The sequence below is a fragment of the Panulirus ornatus genome, chromosome 6 (genome assembly GCF_036320965.1).
Source record: "Panulirus ornatus isolate Po-2019 chromosome 6, ASM3632096v1, whole genome shotgun sequence".
NCBI classification, from domain to species: Eukaryota; Metazoa; Arthropoda; class Malacostraca; order Decapoda; family Palinuridae; genus Panulirus; species Panulirus ornatus.
The window spans coordinates 6204478-6222001 of NC_092229.1; the positions used below are offsets into that span (position 1 = coordinate 6204478).

The window sequence follows — 17524 nt, forward strand, 5'->3', positions numbered from 1 at the left end:
ATATGGCTAAAGGAGGCTACTTGAAATATATATATATATATATATATATATATATATATATATATATATATATATATATATATATATATATATATATATATATAAAATTCACTCTTTTTCCCTCTCTTTTTTCTGTTATAACATACGCAGGTCAACACGTATAACAAGGTCATAAATCACCATCAGGCTACCCCAGCAGCAGCAGCAGCAGCCCCCCCTCTTCCCTCCCCTCTGACCCCCTTTACAGTGACGGGTCAATACACATTAGGTCAATACCGTAGTGCCAGGAGCTCGCTGATGGAGAGCCAGCCAGCCATCCAGCCAGCCAGCCAGCCTCTCCCTCTCCATACTGCTCCGCTTGGGTAAACAACCTCACACACTCCACAGAGGCCCTCACTCACACACTCTCTCTCTCTCTCTCTCACACACACACACACAGACACACATTCTCCAGCAGCGTCTCCACCAGGAGGGATCTAAGTTCTCCTCATCTATTGAGGGAATATCTGCAGAGGTCTGGAGGTTCGTCTTGGACCCCTAGTCGGCTGAGGGGGTCAGTAACACAGCCACAGTTTTGGAGGGTCATCATGAGGTCGTTGCCTAAAGCAAGGGGAGCATCGATGGATGATGACTGAGGTCTCGTCTAAGACGACTTGTACAGTTGCCCGGTGACGGTCAACCTACAGTCGTCCGGGAACGCCTTCAGCGGTCATACGAGGATGGATACCTCGGGGTAGCCACCTACAGGCGACGGTGGTGGGAGTGTTGTTAACTGAAGGTGTCCACAACTTCCCGGACGTCTTACTGACCAGGGTGAGGGCGCCGTGTGTCTGGATTACTTAAATCTTACTTTGCGCCTTCCTATCTTTACGGACGTCTTACCTTAACATTCATATTCCTTACAGGGAATTACATTTCTTTGCTAATAGCTCAGACCTTCCCCTTCATAAACAGCGAGTGTTGTATTCTAACGCTTAAGATATTATTCTCCTTTTCTCCTTTCCTCTTAAGGTCTAGCCGTCGATCAGGACTCTAGTCCATGACTGGAGACTACGATCGAAAAAGAAAAAAGATAATTTCCTAAATGTTCAGAAAGCCAACAGGCCACAAGACTGATCCCCGAGGCACTCCACTTGTTGCATCTAACATTTCTGATCGCATTATTACTCTCCTCGCCAACTATCATATCCAATTACTGCGACGGCATCTTTTTTTTTTTAATTTACTTCACTCCCAAGTTTCCAGGCCAGATGGTGTCCCCTGAGGCTCAGTTCCTTACATGTTCGCACAGATATACAGCAGTCGCTCTCCTCAGTCCACTCATTACTATGCAACACAACTAGTTTCAGAGTTGTTCTAACGAGTCTAACCTTTACTATGCTACACAGCAAAGTGCACACGTATCACTGTGCAAACTGGATTCAAGCTGTCAGCCTACAGAATCATACAATACCTAATTCTGAATAACCAAAAAAAAAAAATAATAAACTTGGAGCAACGTCGAATATTTTGCTTCAAATGTTTCGACAATTTTTGGAATTTTTAGACGATACCAGATATTTTGAAGTGATTCAAGAACATTTCAAGTCAGAGCATAAACAGTATTTTGACATGAACGTGACACGGTCGAGAACAAGTGACACATAATCTGTATTTGCAGATGACATGGATGTGTGCAGTATTAAGAAAGACAGTTTTGAGACGATAAATGGCGTTACTGACGAACCTTTGATCTTGTTGAAGGGAACAGCAACAGAGTACTCACCCTTGATCCTGGTGAAGGGTGTGGTAACAGGATACTCGCCCTTGATCCTGGTGAAGCGTGTGGTAACAGAGTACTCACCCTTGATCCTGGTGAAGGGTGTGGTAACAGGATACTCGCTCTTGATCCTGGTGAAGGGTAAGGTAGCAGGGTACTCACCCTTGATCCTGGTAAGGGGTGTGGTAACAGGGTACTCACCCTTGATCCTGGTGAAGGGTATGGTAACAGAGTACTCACCCTTGATCCTTGATCCTGGTAAAGGGTGTAGCAGGTGAGTACTCACCCTTGATCCTGGTGAAGGGTATGGTAACAGAGTACTCACCCTTGATCCTGGTGAAGGGTGTAGCAGGTGAGTACTCACCCTTGAATCTAGTAAAGAGTGTGCAAAGTAAGGTGCTCACCCTTGATCATAGTAAAAGGTGTGGGAGTAGAATGCTTACCTTTGATACCACTACTCATCCTTGACCCACGTGAGGAAGCAGGGTACTCACCCTTGACCCACGCGAGGAAGCAGGGTACTCACCCTTGACCCACGTGAGGAAGCAGGGTACTCACCCTAGACCCACGCGAGGAAGCAGGGTACTCACCCTTGATCCACGTGAGGAAGCAGGGTACTCACCCTTGACCCACGTGAGGAAGCAGGGTACTCACCCTTGACCCACGGGAGGAAGCAGGGTACTCACCCTTGACCCACGTGAGGAAGCAGGGTACTCACCCTTGACCCACGTGAGGAAGCAGGGTACTCACCCTTGATCCACGTGAGGAAGCAGGGTACTCACCCTTGACCCACGTGAGGAAGCAGGGTACTCACCCTTGACCCACGTGAGGAAGCAGGGTACTCACCCTTGACTGTCCCACGTGAGGAAGCAGGGTACTCACACTTGACCCACGTGAGGAAGCAGGGTACTCACCCTTGACCCACGGGAGGAAGCAGGGTACTCACCCTTGATCCAGGTGTAGGAGTGGATGGGGTAGCCAGCAACGGGGCAGCGAAGATCCAGCTTCTCTCCGGACACGGCCGTCACCGTCGCCAGCGGACGCGTTACCGGGAACCCTGCGAGAACACAAGGTTACGAGATCGAAAGGGAGGGAGGGAGGGATCTCTCCAACACTCTCCACCAGATATCTCCAACACTCTCCACCAGATATCTCCAACACTCTCCACCACTCGCTCTCGATGAAGAGTCTGCCCCTGCTGCAGATATTGCTTTGATCGTATCTCTGCCGAGGTCGCCATACTCACGTTGCTACCACCCACACTCGATCTGTCCCTACCCTACACACACACACACACACACACACACACACACACACACACACACACACATCCACACACACACACACACACATCCACACACACACACACACACACATACACACACACACACACACATACACACACACACACGCGTCGTCACCGTCCACACTTAACGCTGAATCTGCCCACACCATTGATGCCCGCGCCCCACTATCACGCTGCCTCTACATCCATTCACAGCTCCTCCTCTCACACTGCCCACACACACACACACACACACACACACACACACACACACACACTGCCCATGCCCACATACTCACAATACCCTGCTCACACTCACAATCCCTCTACCCACACTCACACTGCCTTTGCCATCACACTCAAAAACCGCACACTCGCCCCTTATCTCTCCCCCCGGGAGGCATCGCTGGCCTCGTTATCTCTGCCTTATCTCCTTCGTCATTACCGTAGATGTTTAGGTTGGCGGCGTGAGCCGTAGATCCAGCGCGGTTGCTTGCCACACACTGGAAGCGGCCACCGTCCTCAACGCGTGTGTGAGACACATTCACGTGCCCCACCACCTTCCCCCGGGCACCAACCTGCTCCCCAACCACCACCCTGGGGAGAACGAGACACAGGAGATTACACACACGGGGAGGTGGCAACATCCTTCCTTATATATCTACTCCCCCGACCAGCACTCTGGGGAGAAAAGACACTGGGATTACATACACAGGAAGAGCAACACCTATCCTTACGTTCTATCTTTACCTACTCCCCAGTCATCACCCTGGGGAGAATAAACAAGAGGAACTATATGAAGAAGTAGCAACACCCTCCCTAAAACTCTACCTGAACATTCTCCCCAGCTGCCACCCCAAAGGAGAAAAAAAACACACAAGGGTTATACATACATGAGTGCCTACATCTCTCATTTATGACTGACGAGGGAAAACTAGTTCTGGAAAAAAAAAGAGTACTCAAAAAGAGTACACCCTGACTCAGAATTAAACCTCAGGAGGAGAGGCTCAGAGATCTCCATTTCATTCTGTCTAAACAAACGCAGACTCAGAGCAGATCTCGCAAGAAGTTATACGAATACAATCTCAGTCATATGATGAAAGACAACTCCTTGTCATATGGCATGATGACTCCGTCTTGGATCAAGCTATGATGGCCAGGAGTAAGATTGTGAGGTTGATATAATAAATACGTCGACCAAAGTGTACTCGACAGATGAATAACGTCGAACAAAGTGTATTCGACAGGTGAATATAACGTCGAACGTCGACCAAAGGGTATTCGACAGATGAATGACGTCGACCAACGTGTATTCGACAGGTGAATAACGTCGACCAACGTGTATTCGACAGGTGAATAACGTCGACTAAAGTGAATTCGACAGATGAATAACGTCGACCAACGTGTATTCGACAGGTGGGTTGGCAGAACACTATGAATATCATGGGTCACCGTCAAAGCGAAGACCATCTATACACGTCAGTGAAGACAAATCGGAACACTTTTAATGATGTTGATCATCAGATATTACAACACGACTCATGGTCCATGATAAGCCTATCTAAACATGACAATATTTTGTGCAATTCTTTTTCATTTAACAGAAGAAAAGAAAAAAATGGCTCAGTTCCACCGTTCATAGTGTACTCGCTGGCTATGACTGGAATGTATTTTTCATTTCATTTTCTCCCATGAAATTTTTGTCCGTGTCAACTGTCTTAACAACATGGGTGTGTTACTTCGTAGTTATCTTCCTGTCGCGCCCGATGAACCAGAAGGGAGCGCTGCTGGGTAGGGTGAACTTCACCCTTCGTTTTACTGCCTTACTTCCATCTATGGAGAACAGAAGCTTAAAGGTCACTAATACTGTCTTAACCCGATCATCTCGTCGCAGACCATCAGGTCTTCTGTTATCTCGGGTCTCCCCCCACCTAGTCTCAATCTCACTTCCTCTTCCACTACCGACATCAAGAGTCTCTTAAGGAAGGCACCGACCGACTCGCTACCAACCACCATCCTCTGTTTATGCCGCTCCACAAGTCCTGGATAACTGGTTGTACGAGGCGTGGACGCCAGTTACCATTTCTCTGGGTCAACCTCGTTCGCTAGTCGAGTCTTCTGCTCCACACTCCTGGTTCAGTCATATTGTCCACATGACCGTAATCATCATCAGAGCTCCCCTATGTCAAAACATCTTTTACACAGTGGGCGTCACTACTTCAACACCTCCCTGTCCCATTGACCGTTTGCCACACTCCATTACTACGCCACTGCAAGCATCCTCCCTGCATCGCTACCCGCTACTTTCGCGTCCTATTACCTTCTCATTTCCCTGCAGGCGGTGCGGTGGACCGCTGAGAGATGGCGGCGTGGGTAGCTAGGCTGACGACAAGGACGAGGCTGGCTTTACCTGGCCATCAACAGATGGTTATCTTCAAGCCGCATCCCAGCCGTATATACATATCAATCATACAATATTCACCTGTGTGACTGAGGATGGGAGATCCTCACCTATCCGACTGAGGCGAGGGGAGGAACGCTGCTTACCTATCCGACTGAGGCTAGGGGAGGAACGCTGCTTACCTATCCGAACTGAGGCTAGGGGAGGAACACCGCTTACCTGTCCCATTGAGGGAAAGAGAGGAACGTCGTTTACTTATCCAACTGAGGAGGAACGTCGCTTATCTATCCGACTGAGGGAATAGGGAGGAACGTCGCTTACCTATCCGACTGAGGTATGGGTAGGCCGTCCAGCGTCCAGGTGATGGAGGGCGTGGGGTTGCCCACGGCGGAGCACTTGAGGGAGACGGGCGGGCCAGGCTGGATGGTCTGTTCGATGAACCGATAGTGCAACACCGGAGCCGAGTCTGCCACGGGGGAGGGAGAAGGCGCAGGAGATGAAGTCAACACACGAATAGAAAACAAACAAACAAGTGAACGATCGAAAGGGAGGCAAGAGAAACTGAAGAGAAGGAATGATAATGATAATGATAATGAAAAAAGAAAATGACAGGTCACTCATCACAACATGGAGAACACGACGATGACATTGGTACTGTAAATGTGCAATGAGAAAAGAAAACGTATGGTGAAGGGGATACCGTACTGGACACAGAAAGGAAAACGTAAGACGGGGGCTCGTACTGCAGTAGGCAAAGAAAACGAGAAAGAAAACGTACGAAGGCTCTGTTACTGTAGTGGGCAAAGAAATAAAAGAAAACGTATAAAGGCTCTGTTACTACAGCGGGCAAAGAAATAAAAGAAAACGCATAAAGGTGTTATTACTGCAGTGGGCAAAGAAAAAGCTGGAAGCCGCTGGGGGGGAATAGGAGGGGCGTGTCGACAATGAGAACCCCCACTCCAAACAAACTTCTGTGAGGGGTATGAGAAGGGGTATGTTCGTGAGTGCCTCCCAAGCCACTTCCCCCCCACACACACACACCCTCCCGCCTCTCACAACTCAGGATAAAGTCTGGGTGGAGAGTTCAAGTGCGCCCTCGTAAATACATATGATTATCTTACATGAGGATGCTCCAGTCTGGTCAGACGGAGGGAGAACTGGGGTTTCTCGTAGGTGAGGACCGCCTGTGAAATTATCTCAAGACAAGAATGCACTCAGGACATACGTGTGCAATGAAGAATTATAACGTGGTTATTTTCATACATATACATATATATATATATATATATATATATATATATATATATATATATATATATATATATATATATATATATATATATATGAAGGCACTCAAATCACTTGACAAATCTATCAAATCAAAATTCTGTTGCAAACTACAAGGAAATGCAGTAATTAGCTTATTCAGTCCATCTCAGATCAATTAGAACAATGAGAGAGTGAGAGGAGAGAGAGTGAGTGCTTAGGTACGTAGAGAGAGAGAGAGAGAGAGAGAGAGAGAGAGAGAGAGAGAGAGAGAGAGAGAGAGAGAGAGAGAGAGAGAGAGAGAGAGAGAGAGGTAAGGAGGGGAGGGAGGTGAGGCTGAGTGAGGTGAGGTGAGGTGTATACACGCGCGTCATACAACGTTACCTCCGAGCATGAGCTGCGCCGCCTGCTGGGCCGCGCGGGAGCCCCTCACCGCCTGACACTGGAACATGCCCGGGTCATCGTGGGTCACGCCCGACACGATCAGCTGTCGACCTGCCGCTACGACACGGCCACTCCCAACCACCGGAGACCCGTTGTAATACCTGGAAAGAGAGAGACACGCACACAGACGTGCACACACACACACACACACACACACACACACACACACACACACACACACACACACACACACACGTGCGTGCAGTTAGAGAGGGACCACAGAGCCACATGGAGATACCTGTATTACTACAAAGACAGTAAGTGCAAAAGAAATGACAAAGTTTTTCATAATACACTGTCATTATATGGAGATGGGAGAGCATGGATACTGGGGGATGCTATGATGCTATGGGATGTTACGTTACTATGGCTGAGACAGCTGCTGACACCTTCCCCCCAAAAAAAACCTCTCACAACTATATTTTGATTTTCTTTTTTGCATGGAGGTGATACCTCCGACGCGTATCACAGAAGGGGCAGCGACTCTCTTTCTCCCTGTGTGTGTGTGTGTGTGTGTGTGTGTGTGTGTGTGTGTGCGTGAGTGGTGTGTGTGTGTGTGTGTGTGTGTGTGTGTGTGTGTGTGTGTGTGTGTGTGTGGTTAGCCCGCACACGTCCAAAGGCGTAGCATTATGTTAAAAAATCTTGAAATCTAAACTGCGACCGAGAGATACAGGGTTCAGAAAGTGGTCACTTAATCCTCTACCATCGATCTTTCTTAAAAACCAAAGAAAAAAAAAGACGATACATCAAATCATCCTTATCTCTGCTTCCTTCACGAGGGTATAACTCAAGACTGGCTCGGTCTCCCGCCATAGATGAAACAATATATCAATATATTTTTGCACATAGAAGTACATCATATCACCACGTTTGAGCTAACTCGAAGATATAGATTACGCCCAATGAATGACCAATCAAGGGAATCCGGATACAAAATTCTCCAACTACCATCGCTGACGAGGGGGGGGGGGGTTACAAATTGCCAGTTTGTGACCTAAATAATGGGTGGTTAGTGCCAAAATTGACCATCTGATGAATTACACTGACAATGTTGACCGCAGCCAACCTTTCTTTTCTCTGTATCAGCCGTGGGAATAATGGTTTTTGTTGGTCTATGGTGGTCTCTAGTGGTCTTAAAAATGCCCCCCCCCCCCTCCTTCTCCCCCTAACGACCGACCCTCTTGCTGAAGACCCTCCTCAAGATTCTGAATTACGTAGACGCAAACTCTGGGTCGCATAAACCTACATCAACCGTTCCTCTGCACACACCACACGATCAGCAAACGTAAAAATCAGCGAAATAAATATAGATAGGTAAATGGGTCATATACCAAAAGACACACACACACACACACACACACACACACACACACCCATAAGAAGGGGTGCAATCACTACGGAAACAGACCTACTTTCCCCCCTCTCCTTACATCTACATTTCTAACACAGCCTTGATGTATCTACATCTCACCAAGTGGCCATGATAGTCTCTGTCAACAGACTGATTATAATCAAATAAGGAGGCGTATGCATGCACGCTAAGGTTAAACTAGGAACCTTGAAAGTAACTACGTTTAACAAAACAAAGATATCTATGTATCAAGATGTAAATGATGTATTTAAAGTTCCAGTGGTTTTTGGTATTTGTAAGTCAACGAGACGAGTCAATGGCTGGGGAAAATGATCTAAGGACTGGAATATATATATATATATATATATATATATATATATATATATATATATATATATATATATATATATATATATATATATATACATTTCATTCCTACATCTATCCACATTTTATTCACATCTCGTCGGAAGTTGTGCCCCACGCCTCATCGCCCTTCAAGCCTTCATACATCCTTGAAGTAACATTCAACTTCGTCTCCGAAAGAGAAATCAGACGTTGGGAGCACAAAGGAGCATTTTCCATCACATATCCTACACGTGAGGCCAGCCCATGTCAGCTACGCTGTATGAAAGTTATACGGAAATGAAATAGTGAAAATGTTTTCGTTTAGGTTCTCCCCAATTGAGGCTTTTATACTAATAGGATTTAGTGGAAAGAATGACTTTGCTGTGTGGGAGAAGGAAAAAAACATGTGTTTGATTACTGGGGTATAGTCCCTATATGTGATCGATATGTGGAAGGCGACTGAAGCCTTGGTCAAAGAAGCTACTAAGTCACAGTGACCTTGGAAGCATAGTCTTTGACCTTCAACTCCCACATCCTGTGCCACAGACGAGACACAGGCGTATAGTAGTAACACGGGGTCAGGACAAAGACGTGGACAGTGAGGAGTGGTCCCTGAACCTTTCAAAACACGGCGGGATGACCCTGTGCCAACGACGGTACGACTCTTCCTTAAGCAGGTTCGACTACAGGGTTATGAGGGCCTGGCCTTTGATTTGACATTTCAAGGCCGTACAGTCGTGCTCAAGGGTCGAACCGTTGTGCTCTAGGGTCGTACTGTCGTGCTGAAGGGTTGTACTGTCGCACTCTAGGGTCGTACCGATGTGCTCAAGGGTCGTATCGTTGTGCTCAAGAGCCGTACTGATGTGCTCAAGGGTCGTACTGTCGTGCTCTAGGGTCGTACCGATGTGCTGGAGGGTCGTATCGTCGTGGTCAAGGGTCGTACCGCCGTGGTCAAGGATCGTAATCGTCGTGGTCAAGGGGTCATACCATCATGTTCAAGGAGTCGTACCGTCGTGCTCAAGGGTCGTATCTTTGTGTTCAAAGGGTCGCACTATCATGCTCAGGGGTCTTCGAACCACTGAACGCCTCTGTACATCCTCAACCACCCAGGTAAAACAGCGGCAGAATGTGTGTGTGTGTGTGTGGTTTCCAAAGCATGTGACCCTCCCCCTGTGCGGCGAAGCAGACCATCCTACATGCAAATAAGCAGCTAGAAGAGAAGCACAAGCTGTATCATAAAGGTTGTACCACAGGGTTTGGAGGCAGTAAATTTCCGCAACTCCAATAACTGGGGGCAAGCATAGAGGACAAATTTTTGAATCCTTTTTCTTCTTTTTTTTTTTCTTTTACGAATCAGTACAGCTTTTAAGCGGTCAGAATATTAGATATCATATAACAGAACAGATAAGCAAATGATATGGCTATAATAATACAGCGAATACGTATAGTCGTCCTCCAAGAAACTGATGGTAAATATGCTATCATAATACACTGAATACGTACTATGATCATTTATGAAAATGATGCTACATACGTTTACAAATTACAGTTAATACGCGCCATCATTATGGGGGAAAAAATAAGGGTAAAAGTTATAGAACAGAGTCTCTTTATCAGCCAAGCAGTACACAGATGGCTCAGTTTACCGAGTGTTTTGCAGCGGCAGCTGAGTGAGAGGGGGAGGAAGGTGGATCCTTCTTGCCAATGTCAGGAGAGATAAGATCAACAACACAGTGACGATAGTGTGTGTGTGTGTGTGTGTGTGTGTGTGTGTGTGTGTGTGTGTGTGTGTGTGTGTGTGTGTGTGTGGAGGGCTCTGGCTTCCACACACTTACACAGACAACTAGTGCAGTAGATGTCTGTGTATGTGTGAGTGTATGTTACCACACTAAGGTGACCCTTTATGCATGTAATCATTTCATATCTATATATATATATATATATATATATATATATATATATATATATATATATATATATATATATATATATATATATATATATATGTATATATATATATATATATATATATATATATATATATATATATATATATATATATATATATATATATATATATATATATTCTTTTCTTTCTTTCAAACTATTCGCCATTTCCCGCATTAGCGAGGTAGCGTTAAGAACAGAGGACTGGGCCTTTGAGGGAATACCCTCACCTGGCCCAATTCTCTGTTCCTTCTTTTGGAAAATTGAAAAAAAAAACCGAGAGGGGAGGATTTCCAGCCCCCTGCTCCCTCCCCTTTTAGTCGCCTTCTACGACACGCAGGGAATACGTGGGAAGTATTCTTAATCCCCTATCCCCAGGGATAGAAGTATATCTTTTCTTTCTTCTTTCAAACTATTCGCCATTTCCCGCGTTAGCGAGGTAGCGTTAGGAACAGAGGACTGGGCCTTTTTTGGAATATCCTCACCTGGCCAGAACCTGATGAATGCTAATTTGGCAGTCATATTCAATTAAACATGTTTGAAGATCTGCCTATATATATATATATATATATATATATATATATATATATATATATATATATATATATATATATATATATATATACATAATGCCGACTGATGAACGAGAAGCGGCCAAACAGTAAAATACCTATCAAATTTCCCACTTTTGATCAATTTAAAGTAAAGAGAAATATCAACACAGGGCGACTTCATCAACCGCCTCCCCCTAGCACCCAGAGAGAGAGAGAGAGAGAGAGAGAGAGAGAGAGAGAGAGAGAGAGAGAGAGAGAGAGAGAGAGAGAGAGAGAGAGAGAGAGAGCACTTCTTACCTTTATCTAATGACGTAATGATACAGAAGTACCCAAGTGGTATACGTATACATGTGCAACATCCCTGGGGACGACCTCACCCCCACCTCCCTAACCACAGCACCACATCGCTACAGCGGCCGTCGTCTTAAATGTCGATCGTCTGGCGGTGTGGTGGTGACAGGAGGAGGAGGAGGAGAGAGGGGTCGGGGTTGCTGGTGGTGCTGCCCGTGTTGTGTGAGGAGGCTGGTGGTGGTGGTGGTGGCATCTGGCAGGGGAGGAGGGGAAGGGAGGACCGACCTCCCCAACCTTCCCCGCAGAGCTTATCAGATGGCCACCTCTCGCACCGCTGATAATGATCAAATGTTCGGGAGTTCATTACGCAAACATTTCCCTCTCTCTCTCTCTCTCTCCCTCCCTCCTCCCGCTCCTCCTCCTTCATCTTCTCCTCCTTCTCCTTCCTGCTCCTCCTCTTCCTCCTCCTTCTCCTCCTCTCTCTACCCCTCCGGTGACCTCACCTGCTCTACATGCACAGGGGTATAAGCCAAGCGACTTACCAGGACACGGAGGCGACGGGGTCGGAGACGCTGCAGGAGAAAGTGGCGGTGCCCCCAAGGTCGGCCGTCAGGCTTCGAGGTGTCACGCTCACCGTCAGGCGGGTCTCCACCACGACCTCCACGCTCATCTGTGCACCACACACGCGCCGCCACCGCCACAGCAGCACCGCACCGCACACACGCCACCACAGCAGCACCGCACCACACAGAGAGGAGAATGACGGCATTAAAACACTGATATCCCAAGGCTAAAGAACGGCACAGAGATGGACGTGTTCGACATGTGTAGAGGGCGAGCGAGGCAAGGGAAGATAGGGATGCGTAGAAACAAGGATGGGATCATTGAGGGGAAATGTGGGAATAAACGGATGGTTTATTGATGGGTAATTATCTATCTATCTATCTATCCATCTATCTATCTATCTATCTATCTATCTATCTATCTACCCACCTCGTACAAACCCAGCCCGCCTGGCACAACACCTACCCACCTGGTCGATGCCCAGAGAGTTGTTGGCGGTGCAGGTGTAGGCATGCGCGTCTGAGGGATGGGCGGCCTCGATCACCAGCACGGCTGAGCCGGGCGACGGGGCGAAGGAGCGACGATCACCCATGCTATCCATGACGCCCATGTCCCCTAACCGCACGCCCACGCTGCCGCCCAGGCCGCCGCCCGTGTAAGAAGTCCATCTGCAAGGAGAAAAATAGACGATCAGCTACACTTGTTGTTAACTTGATCTCCGCTACCACACAGGGCATCGAGGCTATCCGATACTCTGACACACATTGAGTCACCTTCGATTCCGCTGTGACGGAATCCAAACCTAAATAATGATGTTCTGACATTTTTTGAGCAACGTCTTTACCTACGTCAACAACTATAGAAGGTTTGATAACGAACTCGACGATGATAAAGATTACATACATAACAACACTCACTGAACGTACAGAGAATTTTATAAGGTCATAATCAATGACATATAGTGGCCACTAGAGGTAAAATATATACAATTGTCATTTCGCTATTAGTAATATAAGAAACTGTGTATGTATGCACGTAGATGAACACCTAGGGTTTGGTGTAGGCCGACTGCCGTACCCAGAATTCGAACCCATGCGTATCAGTATGAGGCATGTATTAGAAAGTTTATGCTCTTCATGCACAGGAGAGCTGTAGTTCATTGACTACAACTGACTAGTATTATCAAGCAATCGTTTCCAGACTCAGATTCAACCCTATGATAAATAAAGCTTATAGTGTGTGTGTGTGTGTGTGTGTGTGTGTGTGTGTGTGTGTGTGTGTGTGCATCTCGGAAATGTACGCAGTAGTCTGAAGTTTTCCCTAACACGTGTTGAATGACCTACAAGTCCCATCCCTTTTTCATGCAAATCCTGGGAATCCTTCCCTCGTGTATCACTTTCCTGAAGAAGGAACGTAGGAAGAAGCCAAGCCAGGGTCTTCTCTTTCCCTCCCCACTTTGGCTCCTTTCACGCACCGTTGTGGTCAAGGGTCGTACCGTCGTGCTCAAGGGTCGTACCGTCGTGCTCAAGGGTCGCACCGTCGTGCTCAAGGGTCGTACCGTCGTGCTCAAGGGTCGTACCGTCGTGCTCAAGGGTCGTACCGTCGTGCTCAAGGGTTGTACCGTCGTGCTCAAGGGTCGCACCGTCGTGCTCAAGGGTCGCACCGTCGTGCTCAAGGGTTGTACCGTCGTGCTTAAGGGTCGCATCGTCGTGCTCAAGGGTCGCATCGTCGTGCTCAAGGGTCGTGGCGTTACCCACGTCCAATTTTCCTACCACTTAAAACACCATCCCCTCCGCACACACACACACACACACACACACACACACACACATACAGACACCGTACGGTCACTGGGGAGAGACTGGGGAGAGACTGGGGGAGAGAGAGAGAGAGAGAGGGAGAAACTGCAGTCCAGCTGGGGAGTGTGGCGGCGCTCCCCTCTTGCCCCCCACAAGCCGTGGCCTGGCAAATGGTTCCGCTAGTAATTTCAGGTAATGGCTGACTAATAGCCCACGTCACGTTAAATGACCCGAATTAAACGTAATGAATCTGCGAAATGCTGCACCGCGGCAGGTGAAACCTCCCGTGCAGCGGCGTTAACAGCAGCGCTAACAGCACCTCCGCTAATAACAGCAGCGCTAACAGCGCCAACGCTAATAACAGCAGCGCTAACATCAGTACCGCTAATAACAGCAGCGCTAACAGCGCCACCGCTAATAACAGCTGCGCCAACAGCACCACCGCTAATAACAGCAGCGCTAACAGCGCCAACGCTAATAACAGCAGCGCTAACATCACTACCGCTAATAACAGCAGCGCTAACAGCACCTCCGCTAATAACAGCAGCGCTAACAGCGCCAACGCTAATAACAGCAGCGCTAACAGCACCTCCGCTAATAACAGCAGCGCTAACAGCGCCAACGCTAATAACAGCAGCGCTAACAGCACCTCCGCTAATAACAGCAGCGCTAACAGCGCCAACGCTAATAACAGCAGCGCTAACATCAGTACCGCTAATAACAGCAGCGCTAACAGCGCCAACGCTAATAACAGCAGCGCTAACAGCACCTCCGCTAATAACAGCAACGCCAACATCACTACCGCTAATAACAGCAGCGCTAACATCACTACCGCTAATAACAGCAGCGCTAACAGCGCCAACGCTAATAACAGCAGCGCTAACATCACTACCGCTAATAACAGCAGCGCTAACAGCGCCACCGCTAATAACAGCTGCGCCAACAGCACCACCGCTAATAACAGCAGTGCCAACAGTGTCACCGCTAATAACAGCAGCGCTAACATCAGTACCGCTAATAACAGCTGCGCTAACAGCGCCGCCGCTGATAACAGTAGTGCCAACAGCACCACCGCTAATAACAGCAGTGCCAACAAAGTGAACAACATATGAATGAGGGACGCGCTAACAGCAGGAGCTACTACAGCAACAGCACCTGAGGACGGAAAGTGCACTGCCCTGACCTGCAGTGAAAGACGATAAGCGACCCTACCTACCTGTAGTGATAACGCTAGCACTGTTACACCAGGAGCACTGCTGATAGCCACATCACCAACGCCACAAAGGGAATAAGTCAGAGAAACAGAAAACAAGAAGCAAGTGAACGAAAACGGAATCAGAGGGACACCAGCACGAGCGTTGGTGAGAAGCGACAGACAGAAGCGGCTGGAGCGAGAGAGAGAGAGAGAGAGAGAGAGAGAGAGAGAGAGAGAGAGAGAGAGAGAGAGAGAGAGAGAGAGAGAGAGAGAGAGAGAGAGAGAGCAGCTGGGAACAGCTGGAGAACAAGCATCCGGAGCAGCGGTAGCTCCACTCAGAGAGCCAAATTATGAGTGACAACAACAGCAGAAATTGGTGGCCGGCCTAACCACAGTAATGGCAACAGCGTGTCGCGCGCCGCCATAGTTTTAGAAACCTAGGCTTGAAAAGACACGTCGCTCCCCCCCCCCCCTGCCATGACAGCTTCAGACACATGCAGGAGGCAGCTGGGGACATCCACGCAGCCATAACTCGCGTGCTACAATCAACCACACGAACTGAAGCCTTCAGTCAAGGTGGTCTTCAGGTGCCTGTATGGGTCCACAGATCCCCTGCCACACACAGCAGGTGGAGGAGGAGGAGGAAGAGGATGAGGAGGAGGAGGGACGGGTCTCCAGACTCGCCTTTAAGGAATAAGGTTGGGTTGAGGATGGTCACGGGGCACCGAGATCTGCAGGAACCAGAACAGGTCGGTCAGGGGAGGTAAGTTATCACCGTCATAAACCAGGTTTATGGAGCTGCCACGTTGGTCTTGCTCCTCACAAACAAGTACCTCGTCCTCCTCCTCCTCCTCCTCCTCCTCTTGTTCTTCCTGCCATGACCATGTTGAGGGTGTGTGTGTGTGTGTGTGTGTGTGTGTGTGTGTGTGTGTGTAAGGCATGTGGGTCTCAGCCACGCGTTTATGTACCTGGGAGTGGGCTATACAGACAGTGAATGTTGCTATGTATGAGGGGACTGTAGCCATACACCCTAAGGAGTGTGGCGAAATGCCTGGAGTGTGAATGTGGCCATACAGCTGGAGTGTGGTTATACACCTGGAGCATGGCCCTATACACGGGGAGTGTGGCTTTAGGGACAACTATAATGCAGCCGTAGAGTTGCCATATAATCGAAAATGTGGCCATAAACTCATACAGTGCATGCGCACATACCCGAGAATGTGGGCATGTTCATAGAATGTGTAGTTATACAAACGTCTGGGCATACACACGATCTAATGAAGCCGTACATCCAGTGACTCAACCATACACACCCAGAGCAGTGTGGCCACTGGGGGAAACGAGGCCATCCAACCATGGGGAACGAGGCTGTACACACCCTAGAAGTGTGGCCAATCAGCTGCTGAGAGTAGCCTCAACAACCAGAGGACTGAGGCCATACACCATGGGAAATAGAGTGTGGACATATAACAGGACAAGTAACCATATAATCAAGAGATAAGACCATACACGAGGGTTAGTGTAGCTATAAACCCCTCCCTGGAATTGTGATCATATACATTGCGTCTGTACATACATCGCGGGAGTGTGGCCATAAAACCAGAGAATGTAGACACACACAGCGAAGGGAATGAGGGAAAATGAAGATGCCACAGTGTGCACACCCACCGGGAGTGAGGTGCCTTCCAGGGACTCCAGTCCTCTCTTGGCCCTCAGAATGGCTTCCCTGGTGAAGAGCTGGCAGGCAGAACTGACCCACTGTTCCAGTCTGCTGTACCTCTAACTACTGGAAGTGTCCATCTCTCTCTCTCTCTCTCTCTCTCTCTCTCTCTCTCTCTCTCTCTCTCTCTCTCTCTCTCTCTCTCTCTCTCTCAGACACACACCCGCACAACTATGGCGTTGCTAGATTCAGTGTGAAGCTACAAGAAGTATCTTGTGGTCGATCTAGCATCTCTCTATCTACCTGTGGTTCATCGTCTATCGGACGAGAGAGTTGCAAAGTCATTTGAGAGAATATCCTGTGCATCCAATTGCCATAGGTAAGTACTAGGTCTACCAGCATTTCAACTCGTGTCTGACCCGCAACTCAGTAGACTTATTCAATTCGAATTCCTGACCAAGAGCTGAGCAGGTACAGTCTAATATCCTTTCAAAACATTGAGTGTTTTAGTCCTTCCAGCTCCACTCTCATTTCTTCGACTTCTACTGTTTCCAGAGAATTTCCTCATCTCTTCTCATCGTCCATTTAAGGTTGAGCAGCTTCGACATACACAAACATCGTCTCACTGCTTCGACCCCCACTGCCTCTCGTCTCCTCACA

At 48.0% G+C, this 17524-nt stretch overlaps 1 protein-coding gene across 1 annotated transcript in view; it reads right to left on the bottom strand.

Moving 5' to 3' along the window:
* Positions 1 to 17524, bottom strand: part of LOC139749264 (cell adhesion molecule Dscam2-like) — a 468747-nt gene that overhangs the window by 122796 nt on the left and 328427 nt on the right. The window contains 6 exon segments of the mRNA XM_071663001.1: positions 2706 to 2816; positions 3490 to 3641; positions 5767 to 5911; positions 7096 to 7256; positions 12189 to 12316; positions 12680 to 12878. Coding sequence (XP_071519102.1) covers positions 2706 to 2816; positions 3490 to 3641; positions 5767 to 5911; positions 7096 to 7256; positions 12189 to 12316; positions 12680 to 12878 — 896 coding nt within the window.